A 23,408-nucleotide genomic window follows, 5' to 3' on the forward strand; every position below is an offset into this window, starting at 1 on the left:
ACAGTTCTGAGGTCCTGGGTTCAATCCCGGACCTGCCTGTGTGGAGTTTGCATGTTTTCCCCATGACTGTGTGGGCTTTCTCCGGGCACTCCGGTTTTCTCCCACATCCCAAAAACATGCATTAATTGGACACTCTAAATTGACCCGAGGTGTGATTGCGAGTGCAACTGTTTGTCTCGATGTGCCCTGCGATTGGCTGGCAACCAGTTCAGTGTGTACCCTGCCTCCTGCATGTTGACAGCTGGGATAGGCTCCAGCACACCTCGTGACCCTCATGAGAATAACCGCGCAAGAAAATGAATGGATAGAAATTTACATACATCACCAGGTGCTAGTGTTTTGATTAGCAACAGAGTTCAAATGGAAGCATCAGTTTTAAATCGGTGAATAAAATCGTCCCAACAAGAATTAATGATTAATTCACACCTTTATTTCTTTTCTGACGTGGAAAAGAAGGCATCAATTTTAGGTAAGCATTTACTGTATGCTTTGAGGGGAAGACACGTTTGGTTATTCAAGTGGGCAAAGTACCTCTTAGACTGACACCACTATTTGAGAAAATGTGGTAATGATCTCATGATCAGGGGGAGGTGGTTAGGCAGGGGGTGCACAAGAGTGTTTCGTTGCCGCGGTGGCTGTGAAAAAAGCAAGACACATAAAAAGGAGGACAACTTGCCACCTTGCTAGAACACGGCTTAAAATGCACATGCGCAGTGACATGTCAGGAAAGGCCAGGATTGGTCAAACCAACTGTCAGTCAATCGACACGATCAACGTATTGGGCACACCTGTATAAAGCGACGGGATGGATGGCCGGCTGATGTCATTTTTTTTTTTGGGGTCACGCGGTCGACTGGTGGATCGTGCTCGGGGCAATGAGCACCCCCTGATACACGGTCTATTTGGTGTATAGAAAGCTGATGTACACAGCCCAATATTGTACAAAGAGCAAGGAAACCGCTACTTTTGAGGCAGTCGTGGACAGCAGTGACAGCCAAAGCACCAACCAAATTTATGCCATCCTCTAGAATGAACTGTGTTGTGTCTGTGTTACCATCTTGCATAACAGAAAATCCGCAACAGGAATTGTTTCATAAATTATCCAGAGTACGAAGAAAAAAATATCAGCAAAGTGATCTAAAGCAAACAACTAATTGTGATCGTAAACACGATTATGCAACATAGTGGCATTACTTTACTCAAATGGAACCTGTAACAACCCAGCAACACTTTACCGTTTGGACTGATATTTTTCTCATAAATAGACCCGATGCCCAAACCTTTTTGCACTAAGATCTACTTTTCAAGCAGCCGACCTCCCGCAATCTACCTAGCGGGGGAACCTTTGAGCATGAGCTGAATTTATAGTGTGGAGTAGGGGTCGGGAACCGATGGCTCACGAGCCATACCTGGCTCTTTTGGTGTTTGCATATGGCTCGCGGAGCCCTCATAATAGCTTGTCTCATCATTGTTGTTGACGAGACCCACCAGAGTCATGTCATACAGTATGCAAACTTGATGAAGAGGCATGATAGTGTTGGAGATGATGTTCCCAATCCGAACTGCCTGGGGTCTCCCAGGCAGGATGTCCAACAACCAGTTGCACAGGGAGGTGTTGAGTCTCAGCAGGTCTAGTTTGAGGATGAGCTGCTGGGGGGGGGGGGGGGGGGGTGATAGTGTTGAATGATGAGCTGAAGTCAATGAACAGCATTCTGACATGTGAGTTTTGGTCTCCAGGTGGGTGAGGGCTGAGTGGAGGATTTATGGAGATAGCATCATTGGTTGAGCGGGTGGACTGATATGCAAACTGATAGGGGGCCAGCATGGAATTTGATGTGCTCCATGACTAACTGTGTGCTTCAAATGATGGGAGTGAGTGGAACGATAGTCATTGTAGCAGGAGGGAGATGGCATTTTTTGTACCGGGATGATGGTGGTGGCTTTGAGGCAGGTTAGAATGATGGCTTGGCTCAGTGAGGTTTTGAACATGTTTGTTAGGACATATGCGAAGTGACTTGCACAGTGTCTCAGGACATGACCAGGAATGTATTCTGGTTCAGAGGCTTTCCTTGCATTAGTCCTTCTGAGTGCTCTCGACATGCTGTCTGGAGACAGCTGCAGCCCCCGGTCGCCAAGAGGTGGTGTTATCACTCTCAAAGCAAGCAAAGAAGTCATTGAGCTGATCCATTTGTTGAGCTTGGAGGATGTTAATAGCTGCCAGCAGAGCCGCAGACCATTCTCTAGGCAGGTAAAATGCCAGGACTTGATGATCATCAACTTCAGCAGAGGTGAAGTGTTTACAAACCATGACAGCGTGGCGTCACCAGACATCATTGATGTAAACGTAAAGTCCACCGCCGCAAGTCTTCCCTCCCTCGACTAGCGCTCTGTCTAACCAGAAGCATGTTTGCCGTCCTATCTGAATGGGGTGGTCTGGGACGCTATCGTTGAGCCATATTTCCCCTACAGCAAAGTCATAGCACTCACTGACACTTTTTGTTAAATAGACAGATAGAGTCCATTTTGTTGTCAGATGAGCGTACGCTGTCCAGGGTGATGGGACGGCTTGCCGGTGTTGGTAAGCTTCTAATGTCGACACTTCTGTGCTTACCCGTCTTCTGGTTCCTTCTGTTCCACTCACGGTGCATGCCTAAAATCAAGCTTTGGTAAAGTCTAGGTTAAGTTCAAGCTGGTGAAATACAAAACATGAAATTGTCCATCTGCCTTACCAAGAGGGTGGCATGTGCACACACAGCACTTCTCTCTCTCTCTGTACACAACTGTGTTTATTATTACTATTTTCTTTTTACCAAAGTAAATGTAACTTATCTTCGATATTGTGTACCACTTGGACAGTATTTTCCCTTGGATATTAGGTCCACTCACTGCGTTCTGAAGCATGAGTAGACATACCTCTGGGGGAAAGCTATTCGTAATTGGTCATTTCATGTGGAAAAGGTTGAGGAACACTGTTTCAAGAGCTCAACCAGCTGCAGAGATATGTGTCGGTCACAGTGCTGTAGTGTCCAGTCAACTATCCTGTTGTGTAGGAAACCTTTGGAATACTCAGAAAGGCCTAGATGTCATCTACAGTAAATATACAGTGTACAGGTACAGTGTAGTTCCATGCATTGTTTCTCTGTAATTCTGCTGATGAATGGGACCTCAATTTTACCTTAGGTAATGCAAAAGAACAACTAAAGTGTTTTTTTCTTTTTTTCTTGTGGTGTTACAAGGTCAAACACTACTAGCCATAAACATAATTGGAAAATACGATGTCGCGCATAATTCCCGCTCAGACACTCACCTGCGGTTGCAAAAATAGCACAACTTGATGGAGGTAAATATGAGGGATTTAAGAAAAGGTCAGACGCATGGTTAAACTATAAAACCCAAAGATTTGTCCCTTATGATTACCTCCCAAAGCTGCCAAAGTGATTTGTGGCCAGAAATTTCCCAGAGGCCGTGTTTATGACAGGTTCCATGCTCTGGGGTCCACTCCTTTGGAAAGAAGCAGTATGAGGCGGAAGAGGGCCTTTATTCTAGTACCTCACAGAACTTGTGAATGTAGACCAAGAAGTAAATAAAAGTAGAACCTAGATTCCACTTAGACTTGTCAACGTTTCCACTGGAGGCCTTTTTGATGGTGATCCGAAGCACTGCATGTTTTCCGACTTGAAGGCTGAGCCACCTAAAGGCCTGCCAAACAACCTACATGGGCTTTTGTTCAAGTCGATTCCTTCAATAATTCATGAAATGCTTTACTTCCTTGACACCGCACAATACACCTCCTTCCTACTTGTTCATTGAGGGCTTGAATTCCAACTCCTTCATTGCAGCACTGATCTCAACCCAGTGTCACCGCGATAGCTCATTTAAATTTTTACAAACTTGAAAGCGCCTAGTCTTTAAGCAGAAAATGTGTTTATTAGCCATCTGTTTCTTACGCCATGAGCCAGGATGTGTGTGCGAGTATGTGTGGCGGAATCATCTTCAACACGATCAGTATGATCGTGATAATATGTCATACTGTGAAGGAATTAGCCAGCTAAGAAATGTGCAGCTCAGCATGGAATGGGGCACGTAGTGAATTCACCAAAACACAGAAATCCTAATTCTAATCAGTGAAAGATGCTCTAACTACTTTGAAAACCCACTTTGGTTCTTTTAGACTTATTAGAAAGTCACTCAATTAACAAGAAAGACTGTTAGCTCATCCCAGCCCATCTGCTCTACTTTGATAACTCATTAATGGGAAAAATCCTCATCCCCCAATGCTCCTGGTCAGGATTACACAGGCAGACCCCGCCACTGCATTTCACTCGCCTCCTGAATATGGCAGACCCATTAAATGAAAAAATTCAGACTAGTGTGTGCACATTGAAATCAAAGATTTCTCTGGCCGCACAGAGACAGATTGGAGATAGCGTGGAACAGAGGGAAAATGAAGTTCAATAATTCTATTATTGGTTAAATGTGCTTTTGCAAGGACTGCTGTGTCAACAGTACATTTGGACTGTTGAGCCAAAACATGACTCAACAGTCCAAAAGTAGTACAGCACTACGTCTACTTACGAAATGAATCCATTCCAGAAGTCGCTTTGTAACGTGAAAAAGAAGTCTTTACATGTGTAACTCAAATTGATGGGATGGGATTTAAATCATTCCACCTTTGTTGACATTCACTTCATTTTTTTAATTGTTTGGTTTTACCTTCGAATTTGTGCTGAATAAAATTTTAATGAAACACACAGATTTTTATGTTATATGTTGTTATATTTTTATCCATCCATCAATTTTCTTAGCTGCTTATCCTCAGACGGGTCACGGGCGTGCTGGAGCTTATCCCAGCTATCAACGGGCAGGAGGCAGGGTACACCCTGAACTGGTTGCCAGCCAATCGCAAGGCACAGTGAGACAACCAGCCACACTCACAATCACACCTAGGAGCAATTTAGAGTATCCAATTAATGCATGTTTTTGGGATGTGGGAGGATACCGGAGTGCCCGGAGAAAACCCAGACAGGCACGGCGGGGGAGAACATTCACAGGCGGGTCCGTGATTGAACCTGGGACCTCAGAACTGTGAGGCCAACACTTTACCAGCTGTTCCACCGCGCTGCCGTAATATTTTAATGTTCATCTAAATTACATTCTATTTTAAAATTAGAAATGTTATTAAAACACATTTCAGAGAAATAATGAGCCAAACTTTTTTCTTTCACTTCCATTTATTTATAAAAATACAAATGAAACACCTAATGGAAATATAGGCAACTTTTGTATTTAATGATTCTTTTTATAGCAGCATGGTGATGCAACTGGTTCAAGTGCTGTTCTGAGGACCAGGGTAATAATAATAATTATATATATAATTATTATTTTTTTTTAATCATATGCAGCCACATATTTGCTTGAGAGATGATTCACTTTCTTGGGTGGATTCATCTTTTAGAGCTGTGCAACATGGGAACCCTTGAGGGAGCAGAGTGTTGTGTGCAGTTACACTTTGATGGTGTGTAGGGGCACTGGGGCGAGGGGGAGGGGTTGTCTTAGATGGGGATCAGACTGAAGAGAAGGATTCAGACAAGACGACCTTGACGTTATTAATGGGGAGTGTAGACAGGATGGAAGAGCACCTAGTGGATGCCATTGCTTTATTACTAACAATTTTGGGATGGTGCCAATGCCACTGAGCAGATCAGTCAAACAAGGAAATAATTGAGTGTTTTTTGTTCTGCAATGATGTACTGAATATATATATATATATATATATATATATATATATATATATATATATATATATTATATATATATATATATATATATATATATATTCTTGAACATGGAAATCACCATTGTGGGAAGAATAAATGCTTACTCCTTTCCCCGCAAATTATTACCATCAGATATTTATTTACTGAAATGTGTTTGGAATGAGGCACTTTGGAGTCACAATAAATCACAGAACCAATACATTACAATACTTGTTCAGTGAAAAGGATGTTTAAAAGAAAATTAAAAGATAGTGCTGTTGTTTCGATCACCAACAGAGTCCGTCTTTTTCTGATCTTAGTACTGAGAATTTATGACATTAAGATTTTATGGGTACATATTGGGTTTGAGGTTTTGTTGGTTGGAGTGTGTGGAGTCTGAGTATGCACACAGAGCTTGAACAAGTAGTCCTGTGACAGGAAACTAGTACATTGGAAAAATAATTTTGTATCTGTTGCAACTGAAGTTACACAACAGACAGATTTTATACCAGAGATTTTCAAACTGGGGGGCCCCAAAGTGGGGGTTGCAGCAGATTGCCTCAGTGCCCGTGACCAATTTCATCACCCTCCCCAGTTTGCAAATTTTCTGTGCTAGCAACCCCCCACACAAAAGTGTGAAAACTATTTGTTTATATGCATATAGCTTAGATTCATTCAAAAATACATTCAAGTCCTTTCAAATTGTTTTCATTGACAAATGTTCTCGTGAAAGTAGTGTACGATTGTGCTATACAGATGCATTCCGCTCAAATATTATTCGTTTTTGTACACAATTAACTTTGTAAGTTACTCGTCACTCACCAAAAAGAGCATGCGGAAGTTGGACAGGTCTCCGAAGAAGTCCTCCACACTCAGGACTTGCGGGTCGAATGCGAAGTAGCTACCCGTATTCTCGTAGAGCTTCTGCATGTTCTTGTGCATGATGGACAGCTTCTCGTACTGCTCCCGTGAATGTTTGCAGAAGCCGTGAGGGAGACAGAGTTAAGGATAAAAGGGAACAACGTGGACTTTACATGTTTTAAAAACAGTGGAGAGGCATCAGTAAACCAATCTAAGATTAGTATGGTTGACATTTCTAACATTAAATGTCAAACAAGTATAAAAATGAAATCAAGCACTATTTTAATGGAAATCTTTAAACTTTTAATATACAAATAAAACACTACTTTTAAATCACATGACAAGCACATACTGCAGCATCTTACCACAGTTAACATGTTCATTAAATTATTTGTCTTGTCAAACCGCAAAAACAGATGGACATGAATGCTCAAAACAAGTCACACATGAACCAAAGTTATTTGTCTCCAAAAAGCTGGCAAGTGAGAGAATGTTCTATTGAGCCAAAAATAGGAAATCAAAGAAAATGCCAAGACATTTCTTTGATATAATCTTGTCAATTCTGAGCCTGATTCATCGCTTACAACCAACGTCAGCAAAGGTGCTATTGCCAAACTCACGAGTGTAGCGCAGTTGGTTGGAAAGTGTGGACATTTTCCGGACATCTCAGGAGCAAGAACGAATGAGGTTTGGTAGAAAAAAGTAAAAAAGATGCAGTTAAAAAAATTTTGTTTGTCATGCCTCATTGGGAGAATATGACCATTTTCCTCCCTGAATGTTTTTGCCTGGAAATGTATCTCTTTTTTGAACAGCAACTGTTTTGGAGTCTTAGCGGCGATGATCCATGGTGGCAAGGGAGCCAGATCTCCTTTCCAAGGGCCGTGGTTACCAAGCTGCGTGCCCGCGTGCAAATGGGTTAGCGTCACTAAAACTAAAAACTCTACATTGCCCACGGTTGTGTATGTGAGTGCCAAGGGTTGTTTGTTTAGATATGCTCTGTGATTGGCTGGAGGCCAGTTCAGGGTCTACCCAGAGTCAGCTGGAAAAGGTCCAGCACGCCCGTTACTCTAGTGAGGATAAGGAGTATGGAAATTGGATAGAATGAATGTTACTTGAACTCCAAGTTTTCTGTACATTCCAAATTCACGGTATTGTTGTACCATATATTAATTACCATCCGCTATCAATCCGAAGTGGCACCTGCGTCAAGGTCAGCAGAGACGAGGACACATAAACAAAAAGAGTCAGTCAGACACTCAGACATGTCATAACAATTACCCCTCCATCACACTTTGGAGTCAATGGCATAGCGAGCTAATAGCTTCAGCTCTGCACCAATGGAAAATTGTTTTGAAGACAGCAGCACGATACACATGGCTGCAGCAGGTGCTGATTTGAGTCATTGTTCTATTGTTTCTTCCAACAACAGCGGGGTCAAGTTGTTTTGAACCTGGCTGTTCACGGCGCACTGTGTAATTTACTGAACAGGCGCGCCACTTTTCTCCCGGTGAATGGCTATTGACAGCCAACATCAGTTAAGCATTATCACAGCGGCCACCTGACCTCAGCGAGACTAGCACCCAGAAAACAAAGAGACTCAAAGGAATTGGCCACAAACAATAGAGGGTCCAAGATCATCACTACCAATGAAACACTAGATTTGATGCAAGTATCAAGACAAAAAAACGAAGAGTACATTGTAATCATTCTCTCATGGAAACATATTTAGACAAAAACCTACGATGTATGTCAACAGTGGGGTAAAGATTAACAGCACTGTGGGTGAGTGGAGTTAAAAATCTAAGAATAGATTTCAGTTCCCCACACAAATTCCTTGGAAACACCACACATTAATTTCGCAATCAAAAAAAATTCATCATTTTTGTGTTTTTTTTTTTTTTTTAATCATGCTTGTTCTCAATACGGTATTGACCTGGAGCCTATGCCAAACTTTGAGCACGACTTGGAGTACCCCATGGCCTGTTCAGCAGACAATCAGATGCCACATATAGTCAACTCTTCAAACTCACACCTCTGGACATTTTTGTGTCTTCAATAAACATAATATATATATATATATATATATATATATATATATATATATATATATATATATATCTTTAATGTTTAAGAGTATCAAATGAATGTTAATAACTTAAAATGCTGCTTTTAAACGCATTTCATTTACTGTATTCAGAAAAAAAAATATGATTTAAGTTACCCGGCCCTGTGTGAAAAAGTAATTTCGCTGCTTGTTAAATCATGAATTAATAGCGGCTTATCACAATTCTTGGTTCATTGTCACTGATCACACCCAAGTCTGATTATCTCCAAACCTGTTCAATCAGGAAATTACTAAAATAGAAAATGTCCTTAGTCATACAAATGATCTAAAAAAACTGCAAGAAATGACGACCTTATTTATTTATCCATCCATCTTCTGAGCCGCATATCCCCACAAGGGTCATGGAAGTGCTGGAGCCTATTCCAGCTGTCAACAAGCAGGAGGCGGTATTTTCTCACGTTTAATGAGTGGCAGGAACTTCAGATCCCCAACTACTCTACTTGTATTCATTCATCCATCCTTTTTCTTTGGCGCTTATCCCCACAAGGGTCGCGGGGAGTGCTGGAGCCTATGCCAGCTGTCAACGGGCAGGAGGCGGGGTACACCCTGAAGTGGTTGCCAGAAAATCGCAGAGCACATGGAGACAAACAGCTGCATTCACAATCACACCTTGGGACAATTTAGAGTATCCAATTAATGTTGCATGTTTTGGGGATGTGGGAGGAAACAGGAGTGCCTGGAGGAAACCCACGCAGGCACGAGGAGAACATGCAAACTCCGCACAGGTGGGGCTGGGATCGAACCCGGGACCTCAGAACTGTGAGGCCAACGCTTTACCAGCTGTTCCACTGTGCCGCCCTACTTGTATTCAATCAAGTAAAAATTAGGATTTGCTTACTGATCTTGTTCTTGTTGCCATTTGATCTCAAAATGGAGACTTAGCAGCAAGTCCAAATTTCTGTTTAATCTTTTACTTTTAACTGGAACGTTGATGCGTTACTAAGGTTACCAATGGCATCACTAAGATGTGATTACGGCCTTTCACAACATGAAAAATACATCCCAGTCTGACTTATTCAATTTGACATACAGTCTACCTATGGAGCTTTCTTTGGCAACCGCCACCTCTGAGGAAACAAATCACATTACAAAGTGATTAAAGATGTCAAGTCATTATCCAAGCCACTTATCCTCACAAGGGTTGCAGGAAATCTGGAGCTTATCCCAGCTAGCTTTGGGCGAAAGGCAGACTACACCCTGAACTGGTCGCCAGTCAGTCGCAGCGCAGATATCGACACCATCACTGAACAGGAATCGATCCCACACTGCACGCACCAAAGGCAGCCGTGTGTACCATTACACAATCAGTGACTCATAATTAAAGATGCTGGTAGAAAAAAAAAAAGCTACAGTGGGACCAGAAGTCTTCTAAATAAATCTTCTTCAACCCAGTTCCATTAATGTTTATTTAATGCTTTTCCTGTATGCTGGCTGGGCCCTCCATCCATCGCCCCATGCTGAACCTGCTTAAGAGCATGGCTGCTCCCTTTAGCCTCACACCCACTGCCAAACATTCCTTGTGGGCCAAATTACACCGAGGCTCACCAGTGACGGAGCAGAGTCGAGTGACACAGGTGAGATGTGAGATGGATGAAGGGATCCGAAAAAAAAATGAATGGATTTCTAGCTTGCTTAAGCGCCGGTGGTTCTTTACGAAAAATAAAGACAAGGGGAGATGTTTCATTCATACTGTGTTGTTAGTTTCACATTGATGCTAATGGGTTTTGCCACGTGCGAGTGTGTATGGTCATACAAGGACACTGAGGTCGATAGGGCAGGCAGGAAAGAGGCTGACAGCGTCCAGCGTTGGGAACACAGCGTCAACACTGGAGCTGTCACAGGGAATTAGGCAAACGGCCACATTCCGGAATTTGGGATGTGACCTGGTGCTGGAGTGAACGGAAATGAGGGTACTGTCCCCAATGTTACATGCACTACAATTCATGTTTAAAGCTACACAGTCTTAAATAACCATCACTGAGTATGACAATAACCGTCCACAAATGTATTTATTTTCTTTATCACGGGGCACTCTGTTTTTATCATTGTTTGAGAGGATTTTGTATAAAATGCTATACACTCATATTGTTGGTTTTTTTTAATTGAAGCATGTCAACAACAATTAACGAGACATTACTATTTAAATGGTGCAAAAAATGAAATGAAATGAAAATAAAACAACATAACCTTATAAATATACCTAGCGATGATGAATGAGTTCAAATTGTATAATTCATCAAGGTTAGAAAAAAAGCAATTACAGCATATTGTTACGGTATAACCTCAAATGCTGCAACATAGCTAATACAACATTTCATCAACAACTCCAACATTTTTGAAACTTTCTAGTGAACTGATAAAAAAACACTGCCTGCCTGATTTTGAATCAAATATTATGGACTGTAAGTAGATGCTCTGTAAATGAATACTACTCAATCTTAAATTTCATTTAAATGAAAACTGTCAATTCATATGTGCCAACCTAGTTAAAATGCAAACCTACCACGATTAAGATCCTACAATTTTTTGTGCTCAAAATATTGGAAATATACTCAGTTGGAACATATAAGCAATATGCTTATTTTTTAATAATTAAATTATAATGAAAAACTGCTTTTTACAGTCTACTCTCAATGGGAACATTTAGGTTCACGGTTGTTGTTGCTGATATAATAATTGAAGTCAGGGTTGTAAACTAGAGATAATTTAATCTGTTGAAAATCTGAATGCCTCAATGAGATAATACTGTGCAAATGGCTGGACTCTTTCCAAAATCATCACAACAACTTGGATGACAATCAACCAGGGGGGGACTCCAGTTTGACCACCCATCTGACTACAATAAACTTAGAGAGGGTGCCAACAGGGTGATGGCAATTAGTTGAAGCCACCCCCTTCATGAGTTGTAATAAATACAGAGCATTAGTGTTATGCGTCAATCCCTTAAATGCGCAATCATACTGTTTCCTTAGCCATAACGTTTTCACACTCTGGTCAAATTATTGAGTTAAATTTTTGAAGAGGTATTTTCTTGTTGGAAAGTGGCAGAAGTGATTTTGTGCTGTATCGAATAGCCAGTTACCATTATGTTCACCTTTTAAAAATAACTCTGTGTCATTGCTCTCTAAATAAAACTTTCTATTTAAAAAATGCAAGCTATCCTCCCACAGCACGTCTCCTCAGAGGTATTTCCAACATACACATCTTAAATCCAAACAAAGACTATTTATAACCAATTAAGGTGTTGTTTTCAATGGCCACTCCACTTTTTTCAAGATCTTATGTTTTAGTTCTCATTATTATATTAAAGATTTAAAATAAATACAAATACATACATTTTAATCTAAAATAAATTATGTGACAGAAGAGTCTCTGAAGGATGATGGGCAAAGTTTATAAAACAGTGGTGAGGCCAGCCATGATGTACGGATTACAGACAGTGGCACTGAAGAAACAACAGGAAGCGGAACTGGAGGTGACAGAAATGAAGAATGTTGAGGTTCTCGCTCGGAGTGAACAGGTTGGATAGGATTAGAAATGAGCTCATTAGAGGGACGGCCAAAGTTGGATGTTTTGGAGACAAGCTTTGAGAGAGCAGACTTCAATGGTTTGGACATGTCCAGAGGTGAGAGAGTGACTATATTGGTGGAAGGGTGCTGAGAATGGAGCTGCCAGGCAAAAGAGCGACAGGAAGACCAAAGAAAAAGTTTATGGATTTGGTGAGGGAAGACATGAGGGCAGTTGTGTTTAGAGAGGAAGATGCAGGAGATAGGCTAAGATGGCAAAAGATGACACGCTGTGGCGACCCCTAACGGAATAGTGCCTTTCTGACTTCCCCCTTAGTAATCATTTCCACTTCCTGGTCCTTCACTCTTGCCTCTTCAACTCTTCCTTCTCTCTCATTTTCTTCATTCATCAACTTCTCACACCTAAGGCACACCTCACCATTGTTCTGCTGCCATCATACATGTCCTGTACTATTTTAACATACTTCTCTGCCACACCAGACTTACGCATGCAGTACCACAAAGATGACACGCTGTGGTGACCCCTAATGGGACAAGCCAAAAGGAAACATACCTTAAACCACAATAATAAATTTTGCACACCCACAGTGTTTGGGAACCCCTTTTCTTAAAGGATCTTGGCATCACTCAACCCCTCATACGCTCATATTTTTATTGACATGTCTGGAGATTTTCAGTCATCCAGGTGATGATAATCCACAAACGTCAGGGAAAGGAAAAACTGATGGCACTCCTGGATAAAGATGACAAAACATAGGCAAGCCTTAAGAAGGACCTCACGAGTGGATACAAGAAGAAGCTAATCTAATGCCTTCAGAAGCTCGAACTGGAGAAAGGAATTAACTGCTTCATGTACTCCAGCCTGTATCCAGGAGAAATTAGACTTTAAATTGATTGAGATCCTAAAGTTCACATGCAAGGAGCACCGATCAGAACAATCATCAGCAGGATCAACTCTCCCACCCAAAACATTGCCAAATATCAAGCTACCACTCTTTACCCATCAGTTGACGACACCCCAACACAATGTCCAGATCTCCACAGACCTCGCCAACAATGTCTAGAACTGAGGTGAGTCACAGATGAAACAATTGGTATTTTCTGATGTCACCTCGCTGTTCACATGCATTCCTAACAATGTACTCTTGGATGTATTCAGTCAATGGCTACAGCAAGACTCCTGCCTTAAGGACAGACCCAACCTCACCCGATGCCATGTTTGCAGTCTGCTTCAAATTTGCCAGAGCACAACATATTTCAAGCACAACAAATGTTTCTATGAGCAAAAACTGGGCTGTGCCATGTCTTGGATAGGACTGCTGCTTTGAAAGAGGCGAAAGAGAAACCTTCAATTTCAACCTAGAAAAGGATCTCTGAACAGAGGAGGCGTTTTGAAACATCACCTGTCGTGTATATATCACAACATCCTGACATCTCGCCCTCCAATAGTCACGTTATTCAGTGAGAAGTATGACCCTACCAAGTTATTTTGCAACAACGTGTGTACAATGGACTAATAAGCAGGACGGATTTTTCACCAACCACACTGGGCAACAACAATCAAATGTTGACCACACCCAAGGAGCACACCAACCAAGCCAGAAATAGGAGAGTCACACCTATAATTTTACTGAAAGCGTTTAGTCCGTTTAAAGGTGAAACTGCTTCAACAAACAAGAAAAGTCCAGTGGCCTTGATTCAAGCTTTGAGGACTACTTGAGGATAGTTGGTTTACAATCCAGCTCCATTCCAAGGGAAAGACCTGACCTGGACTTTTACATAATGTAAAATGCACCATACTCACTAGCCTAGGACAATACAGTAGTAAAATCAGAAATATAGGAAAGCTTAGTACGAAAAAACATTGTCAGAGTCGGTCCATGTGACCGAACAAAACCCAAATTGGACAACTGTAAATATATTAAGTGGCAACTGACCCTCTCATGCATATCAACTCTTTGCAATGAAAATCCATGTCTCGGGCCATACACATTTGCTCAAACACGTTTATTACATGCCGCTAATAACTTCACAATTGTAAAACAAGGACCCCATGTGCACCCCCAGGTTTGGGAAACCCAGTTCTATAGGATCCTGGTAATGTCTAACATAATTTTTGTAGCAGAAAAAATTGACTTGAATTGACCGAATATTGAAATGTGAATTATGGATCGATGAATAAATTAATGTTCATAAGAATGAGTATGTAAAATCCCAGACATGGACTTCTGTGTCCAAAAATGAAAAAAAAATAATAATTTCTTACAATTGCGACTGTCTTCTTGATTCAACATGGACAAAGTCACACTCTGACTCAAAATTGGCCAGATAATAAATACGTTTGGGCTGAACTGGTCACATATTGATGCATTCACCTTGATAGACAAGTATGTCTCTAAAGCATTAATATTCATTTCACTCAAGGGGTACATTTTCCTAACACGAGACCTTTTATTGACTTTTCTTATCATCATTTGTTTTTTTCTCCGACTGAAAGACAGAGAGCCTGTTTCCCACCGTGCTTATATCAATATATTCTGCCACCTAAAATATTAACTTGTATTGAAAGGAAAGCCACTTCTCCTTTAAAATTTTAAACACCTCACGATACCACCACCCACTGTTGGAACAATTAAAAAATGACAACATGTGATAAGGGGAGATATCAATTACATATGAGGGGATTAGTACCATGGGAATCACATGTCGAATTCTGAATCGAGAATGGAGAAAATGTAAGGCAAGGTTGAAAATAATGAAGCTGTGGTCCAAACACACACACACCACACACACACACACACCACACACACACACACACACACACACACACACACACACACACCTTCAGTACATACCTACACATATCCACATAAACACAAATGCACGCACACATACACGAACAGAATAAAATGATAAGCTTTCATACTTGTTTTCATCATTATCTCAAACCATCTCATGCATCGACGACCCTGGCCTGTGCCTTCCCGTGTCATCTCCACAAACCGACACATTCATGACAGGACCAATACGTGTGTTTACAACGCTTAGACTTGTCAAATCTTAAAAAGGTCATGTCTCTTGCTTCTGCCAACGCTGATTTAATCGGTAAACATCAATCCTCGCTGTGCGTGTCAGGCGTGAACCCTCCAAGTGACAAGCATTTGGGTGCCACATGTTATTTAAAACATATGCTGACTAATCTCATAAACAACATCACGACTTGAAAGGTAGTGGTATTCCTATTACTCATAAGAGATATATCACGCATTTACGTCACTATTAATTGAGTATAACACAATATTAACAACCGTTATTCTTCATGTGAGGAGAATGTAGATGTTTGCTTATTATATGATCAATTTAAAGGGACCTGAAGCAGTCGTTGATTTATTCATTTAAGTCCGGCACCATTTCTCCTCACTAGGGTCCTGTCTGACTCTGGGCCAGAGGTGGGGTACACCCTGAATGGGTTAGATTCTTCAATTAACCTATCATGCATGTTTTGGAGTTGTGGGAGGAAACCAGAATACTGGAATAAAACCCATGCAGGCAAGGAGAGAAGACGGAAACTCAAGAGAGGTCAGGCTGGATTTGAACCTGGGTCCTCAGAACTGTGAGGCAGATGTGATGACCAGTCGGGAATCCATGTCGCCAAATGTAGTTATCTGACCTTAAAATAAGTCACACAATAACAATAACAAAGTCGCTTGACTAATACAACAGTTTGCATTAAGGATACTGATGACTGTGGTTGTCAAGGAAACCACAGATCACCTGCCTCATTGGTCTATTTTATTGTTGCTTCTTATGCTACTGGCCACTGTCTTTAAAAAATGTTCACAAATGGAATTTGTGTGTTTACCACGATGGCTTTAAAATGGTAGTCTCTCAAATAGTGGCCTCAGCTCTCACAGCCATGTATATAAATTTCCAGACCCAGACTGTTTGAAACATTACAGTTCTACAATGTTGCAAAATTGTTATTTGTTCATTTGGGTCACATGCCATTGTTGTTTTATTAAATGAAGTTGTTGTCCATTTATTACTCCTGATAATATAATCATGTCGGTTCTGTGTTTTAACGAGTTAACAAAATGGATCCTCTGAAAACAAAAACCAAATCACGACCAACAAAATAGTCATCTCAAAAACTAATGTATTGAAAAAAAAAGGAAAATATTTATTTTATTGTTGCATTGTGGGTGACTGGTTCAAGCATCTGCCTGACAGTTCTGGCAAAATTCGGCCAAGCCTGTGTGGAGTTTGCATGTTCTCCCTGTGCCTGCGTGGGTTTTCTCCGGGCACTTTGTTTTCCTCCAACATCCCAAAAACATGCATGCTAGGTCAATTGAAGACTAAATTGCTCATAGTTGTGAATTTGAGAGCAAATGGTTGCTTGTTTCTATGTGCCCTTTGATTGGCTGACAACCAGTTCAGGGTGTACCCTGCTTATGGGGGCTTTGCTGGGTGATGGGAATGGGTCCCTGTGGCCTCCACCGGATAGCCAGTTGTCAGGGAGCCTCGGTGGCACCGGTGGACTGCCCTGGAGGCCTTGGTGTCTGACGTGTCCCGTCCGCCGGGCTGCTCTTGGTGCCGATCTCACCGCTCGATTGATTGGTTGGGGTATTCAGCTTCCACGGTCGAGGCACAGCAATTACAGGTTACTTCTGTCAGTCTCTGAGCATGTAAAACGGTGGCAATTCACTTGATTCTGTAGGACACACTCCTGGGACTTACGATGAAAAAAAAAAAAATCACTTATTGCGAGTAATCACTTCCCTTCACTCACACTCTCGTGACAAAGAATTATAATTTCCATATTCAATCCCATCATGCTTGCGTTTTACAACCAGGTTGCTTGCATGCATCTCTTCCTGTCCTCGTCCTGTCCTTCCCTCACAGGGTGTAGCAGTACAGCCCCATGTAAGACTCATATGTAGTGTTTCATTATTGTAGATATGTATGGATTTACTTTTCTCATCCTGTTTACAATTAGCGCTTTGTCTTTGTCTCTTTCCCGACTCTAGAAATTCTGTTCCGTTCGACTGATCGATTCTGATTCTCAATAAATCAATTACAGTATAACACTAAGAAACCACAGCAGCAGCTGAAACCTCCACTGGGATAACAGGAATACAGATCCTCCACTCTGCTTGACCTAACAGCTGAAAAGTACAAAAGAAAAAGAAAACTAAAGTGAGACGGACACCAAGAATCTAGAAAGTCTATTGATCAAATTCTGAAGTAGAACTGGAGACCCAGCAGTGCAGCTCTATTCAATAGTCTTATCATTACCGCAGCATAAACTCATTGGGCAGGTCAGCCAGCATCATTTTTCCTTTGTTCGTGCGTGTGTGTGTGTGCATGAGTGACTCAAAAAAAAGTAGCTGATCCGTTTCGATTACTCAAGATAATGAATCCCATTATGGGACCACTTGCAGGACATTTCTTGTTTCACTTTAATGAAGTGTCCTAAGAGTAAACCGAGAAGTTAAGATGAGATTCAACATCGTTTTAAATGCCATAACACAACACAAATAACATGATCACTAGATACCGTGGTCTGAGAAATTAGCTTGTGGGTGTTTGAAAGAATAAATAAATAATACAACTCAATGAATAAACACATAAAACACATAAATAAACAAAATATTTGGCTTATTAAGTGTTCGAAAGTGCAGCCTCAAGAAAAAAAAAAGCTGATGTTCTCTTATATCCGTGGAGTTCAATGAACGCTAGATTGGACATGCACTTCACTCTCATAATTGGCAGAAAGAGAAACACGTCATGGGGAAATTCAAACAATAGGTGATGATGGCTAAGTAATTAGACTGTACAGAATGTACAGTGGGGATAACCTCCTTTATTAGATTACACTGATGTCGGCGGCTGACAAAGATTAAGCACAAGAGATGGAGATGAGTGGGGAAAGGAATATTGGAGCAGTCTCCGTTGGCAACACGCAGGCTATTTTTAGCCAATTAATTTAAGCATCTAAATAATTAACTGATAATTATCCGGCAATCGGGAAGGAGATAAAGCGATCACATTGGATTTCCCCCACCGCCTTTTCTCTTTTGGATTTTGTTTGGTCGTGTGTCACATCACGTGGGCAGGGGGCGCTGTCTCAAAATCCGCTGGCTGAGATGAAACTGAGACCTACACACAAAGGAAGTTGATTTTACCAGTGATGAGTGCCTTATGAGTGAGAGAAAACTGGCACTTAGGATGTAAAAAGATATGTGAAGCTGTCTGTTTCCCAACTAATACATACAGTATGTAAATATAGATATTATACTTAGCTACCATCTTAATAACAGAGAGGCTTTTCTCCAACATCAAACTACACTCAGATGAAGAGCAATGTCTTTAGATAAGTGATTCTTAACTGCTATGCCTTGGACAAATTTTGGGTGGGTCACAGAGAGCCAGGAAAAAAAAATAACATGGATTAATATATATTTAGATTTCTTTCTCTTTTTTTGGTACTGTAAAGATGTGTACCAAGTTCCAACATAGAACATGTTAGGCCCTGTTAAGGCATTTGTGTGAAATTCTTCATTACATACCATACAGTAAAATAATTCAAAGTAAATATCCATCCATTCATTTTCTCTGCCACTTATCCTCACAACGATCGCGGGGAGTACTGGAGCCTATCCCAGCTTTCAATGGGCAGGAGGCTGGGTACACCCTGAACTGGTTGCCAGCCAATTGCAGGGCACATTGAGACAAACAGTCGCACTCACAATCACACCTAGGGGCAATTTAGAGTGCCCAATTCATGTTGCATGTTTTTGGGATGTGGGAGGAAGCCGGAGTGCCTGGAGAACAGCCACGCAGGCACGGGGAGAACATGGAAACTCCACAAAGGTGGGGCCGGGATCGAACCCAGGTCTTCAGAACAGTGAGGCCAACACTTTAGCAGCTGAACCACCGTGCCGCCTAAAGTAAATATATAATCATGAAATACAATGTCCACTGCATCAGGGGATTTTGGTTGTCACACAGTTACTATATTTTGCAGCAGAAGGGGCAGAAATATGAAATGTTGAGCTGCTGCTATTATAACGATACTAAGAAAATGCTTCATGTCCACAATCGATCAGGGTTAATGTAGGATGATTAAAGTGTGTTTTAACTCATTTGTTCCATCTATGTTGCACTTAGTTTTCATGAAACCATGACTTTGGGTTTGGGCAATAAGAGTGACATCCTCGTCGGTTCTGCTGTTTGCTCAGTGAAGCCAAGATAAACACCACCAAGTCAACTTCATTGGATACAAGTGTGAACGTCATTGGGATTACTCAATTTGGCCTTCTTCTGTGAGACAAAAGGGATCCCATTTTCCTAGTGTGACAGTACAACACCACAATGAATAAAAACTGATTAAAAATATATACAGTAAATCTTTGCTTCTCGTGTGTGATGCCAACTAAAATCCCATGATGTAGTGGAAACTTGAATTCATTAAAGTTTAATCATTTTACTACATGACGTGATAAATAATTACGGAGTTCACAGAAATGTCTACTGTATGTGTACAGTAATATACATCAACCATCCATTTTCTCAGCCGCTTATCCTCACAAGGGTCGCGGGAGTGTTGGAGCCTATCCCAGCTGTCAACAGGCAGGAGACAGGGTACATACACCCTGAACTGGTTGCCAGCCAATCCGAGGGCACATAGAGACAAACAGCCGCACTCACAATCACACCTAGGGGCAATTTAGAGTGTCCAATTAATGTTGCATAAATGAATGAATGAATGCGCTTTGACTGTACTGGACATTTTAGGTCAATAAATACAATTACAAAACAATTTTGTATTCAATATTTGTATTAAAAAACAATCATTTTGTACTGTACATTAAAATGGGCCCTTCAATGTAATGGCTATCTTATGTGAAACCAGTCCTTGAACCTTTCTTTGTCAGTGCCTTTGCACTCTGACTTTCCTGCTCTCTCCCTGACTTGGACTGACCATGTGATATTTCAGTGCTGCTCTCGCCATCGCTTCCTCGCTCTTCCTATTATTATTGGCACGGGTTCCACAGTTGTGACATGGATCATTTGTAATAATGGTCACCATTTGTCAAAAGAAGCAAGAAAAACTGTCAATGGATGTCACTGTCAAGTGGTGGTAACTTCTCAAACTCAAGTGATGGCTTATTTCCAGGCCTAGAAAAAAAAGCCTTGACACAACTCCGTACATGTTGGAGCTGGCAAAAGCTCAGTTTACCTATTATGTTGTACATCCAAAAAGAAACCGACGTGTTTCTCCTTTTTAAAATCTTTGGATATGAACAGGCACAATTAGCTTGATGATGGGTTTCACTTGGTGTGAGCTAAGTTTGATAGCCCTACATAGCCTACCCACTGAGCAACCTTTTGTAAAATCAATGCCATCACGACACACAACTCCCGCATCCATGGAGCGGCACCTTGTTATAGCCTTCTTCCCCATCCACGTGAGGAGGGAAAACATTGACAAACCCGTGAACTAGCACCTCCCTGCATTGCCAACCTATTGTCATGTGGTGGCGACGTCTCCACAGCCGCTTCTCGTCCGTGCTCTGGAGTACCAGTGGCGACCGGCCCGCGGACGCTCCACACTTCTGCTTCGTCGGCGACCAGCCCGCGGTCGCTCCCCGTTCCTGCTCTGTCGGCGACGGGCATGCCCATACGTTCCCGTCCAGGAGGTGGCGACGGTGACACTGACGCTGCCTTCTCACGTTCCTGTCCAGTAGGCGGCGACGGTTCCCCAGCCGCCTCATGTTCCCGCCCAGGAGGAGGTGGAGTTGGTGATGCTGCCTCCGCCTTCTCACGTTCCTGTCCAGGAGGTGGCGACAGTTCCCCAGCCCCCTCACGTTGCTGTGCAGGAGGTGGCAATAGCGATGGTGTCGCCGTCTTCTCACGTTGCTGTCCAGGAGGTGGCGATGGTGTCGCCGCCTTCTCACGTTGCTGTCCAGGAGTTGGCGATGGCGTCGCCGCCTTCTCATGTTGCTGTCCAGGAGGTGCTGGGGAGTTCTGTGGAGCACCCTGGAGCCGGAGAGACTTCGGGATGGTGGCGGTCATGGCTCTGGTCCTGCGCTCCATCATCCTCTTCGCTCCTGAGGGCGCCCAGCCGCTTCAGGACCTGGCCTCGTTGGTGACCAATCCACGGTTGCCTCCTGACCAAGCCTCGGTGGCGACCAGTCCCTGGTCGTCTCGCAACCACGGCATGGGAGGTTCTCGTCCAGAGCAGTGGCCTGCCTCGGCCTGGTTCCTGCTTCGTCGTTTGGTTCCTCACAGAGGTCGTCCGCCCGAATTGCTCCGTGGGGACCCTGGTGCTTGGCGTCCGGGTCGTCCTCCTGACCTGTCCACCCGGATGCTTTGCGTTTGGTGGCCTGGATGGCCACCAGACTGGGTTAGGGTAGCCCTCCTCCGGACCCCCCTTCTGCCCACCCCTGCCTGTGTTAATTATTGTCTGTGTTTTTTCATTTAGCCACGTCTGGGAGCCGTGCCTTTGAGGGGGGTACTGTCATGATCCTGCCGCTCCAGCACGAGCTGTGCGGGTGCGCTGATTGGGGCACACACCTGCATCTCATGCGGGCTGATTGGCCTGTGTATTTATATGTCCCCGATGACGACTGGTCCTGGCCAGTTCGCTGAGCTTCATGTCCCGTTCGAGTGCTCCGGTATCCCTGATCGACAACCCGTGTGGACCGACCTTCGCCAGTTCGCCGACCAACCTTGTAAGCCTGCCTGCTTTGATTGTTCTCCTGTGTACCAACTCCTGCCTGTCTGCTCACCTGCTCTCTTCGCCCGACATCCCAACTACCGCTGCTGCACCGGACTGCCTGCTCGAACCCCGACCTCGGCATATAATAAACGTTTCTCCTTGAACTACCTGGCATCGTCCGAGTCCTGCAATTGGGTCCTACTCTCGTTCCGATGGGACGTGACACCTATCTCATCTGCCCTAGCCTGTTTTCTCCTTTGAAGGAGAGAGAAAAGTACTATAAGGAATATACATATAGAAAAATAAGAAATGAATGAAGCGGCTGCATGGTGGGGGCAACTGGTTAGAGTCTTGACCTCACAGTTCTGAGGACTGGGGTTCAAATCCCGGGTACGCCTGTGTGGAGTTTGCATGTTCTCCCCGTGCCTGCGTGGGTTTTCTCTGACCACTCCGGTTTTCTCCCACATCCCCAAAAGAGTCTAAATTGCCCCCATCTGTGATTTTTGAGTGCAGCTGTTGTTTCTCTCTATGTGTCCCTTGATTTGCTGGTAACCAGTTCAGGGTGTACCCTGCCTGCTGACAGCGGGGATAGGCTCCAGCACTCCCGCAACCCTTGTGAGGATAAGTGGCTAGGAAAATGGATGGCTAAATAAATCAATGCGATCCTGCATTTAAACTAGGCTTTCTTCTCGCAACTACAGTCACATTCCCCTGGCAGAAACATGGCACTGTGTGCAAAAATCATCGTTATTTGCTTGATGGGTTTATGTGTGTCATGTCAATGTTTTGTTGACTTTGTGTATATGTCAAAACAATATCTTAACAGTGTGACTGGACTACGGAAAAGAACATTGTCTGGGGCTAAAATTCAGCTCCTATTTTTTTCCTTATTATGTTGAATCACACCATGAACTATGCAAGGATAAATTACTTTTTCCTCCACCTGATGGATGGATGGGTGGGAATTTGCTACTCTGCTTTGTACTACATTGCCAAGTTGTGGAAGCATACTTATATATATGGGCTGTACCGTTCTACAGGTGTGGAAAAGGGTGGGGATTAGTGACCATAAATTCATGCTCTTAGATGGACGCAATGCAGGACAACTTTTGTCAATACAAGAGTTGCAGGTGGACTGTGGTATTCTACAGGAACATTATCTATATTGGCCATTAAAATGCAAATGTGTATGTGTGTCAAGTGGAGGTGTGATCTAGGAGGGTGAAACAAACATTGATGAAATTACGTCAAAAGCATGCAATGAAAAAGGAGTTCATAGTAATTCAGTAAAATAATACCTCTGTCTTGGTGAAACTTGATCCATTGATAGCCAAGTAACTTATTTGCAATTAGTAGCACGGAAAATAGTAACAAATTGGTCATTCTGATGATTCTGCGCCTCAATATCGGAAGAG

General features: G+C 42.6%; 1 protein-coding gene across 9 annotated transcripts in view; it reads right to left on the minus strand.

The window, feature by feature from the left end:
- diaph2 (diaphanous-related formin 2) overlaps nucleotides 1–23,408 on the minus strand; it is a 468,029-nt gene that overhangs the window by 93,300 nt on the left and 351,321 nt on the right. For all 9 annotated transcript variants that reach the window (XM_061834220.1, XM_061834223.1, XM_061834222.1 and 6 more), the window contains one exon: nucleotides 6,579–6,743. In XM_061834220.1, the coding sequence (XP_061690204.1) occupies nucleotides 6,579–6,743 (165 nt within the window). The remainder of the gene's footprint in view (nucleotides 1–6,578; nucleotides 6,744–23,408) is intronic.

This window comes from Syngnathoides biaculeatus, chromosome 11 (assembly GCF_019802595.1).
Source record: "Syngnathoides biaculeatus isolate LvHL_M chromosome 11, ASM1980259v1, whole genome shotgun sequence".
Taxonomy (NCBI): domain Eukaryota; kingdom Metazoa; phylum Chordata; class Actinopteri; order Syngnathiformes; family Syngnathidae; genus Syngnathoides; species Syngnathoides biaculeatus.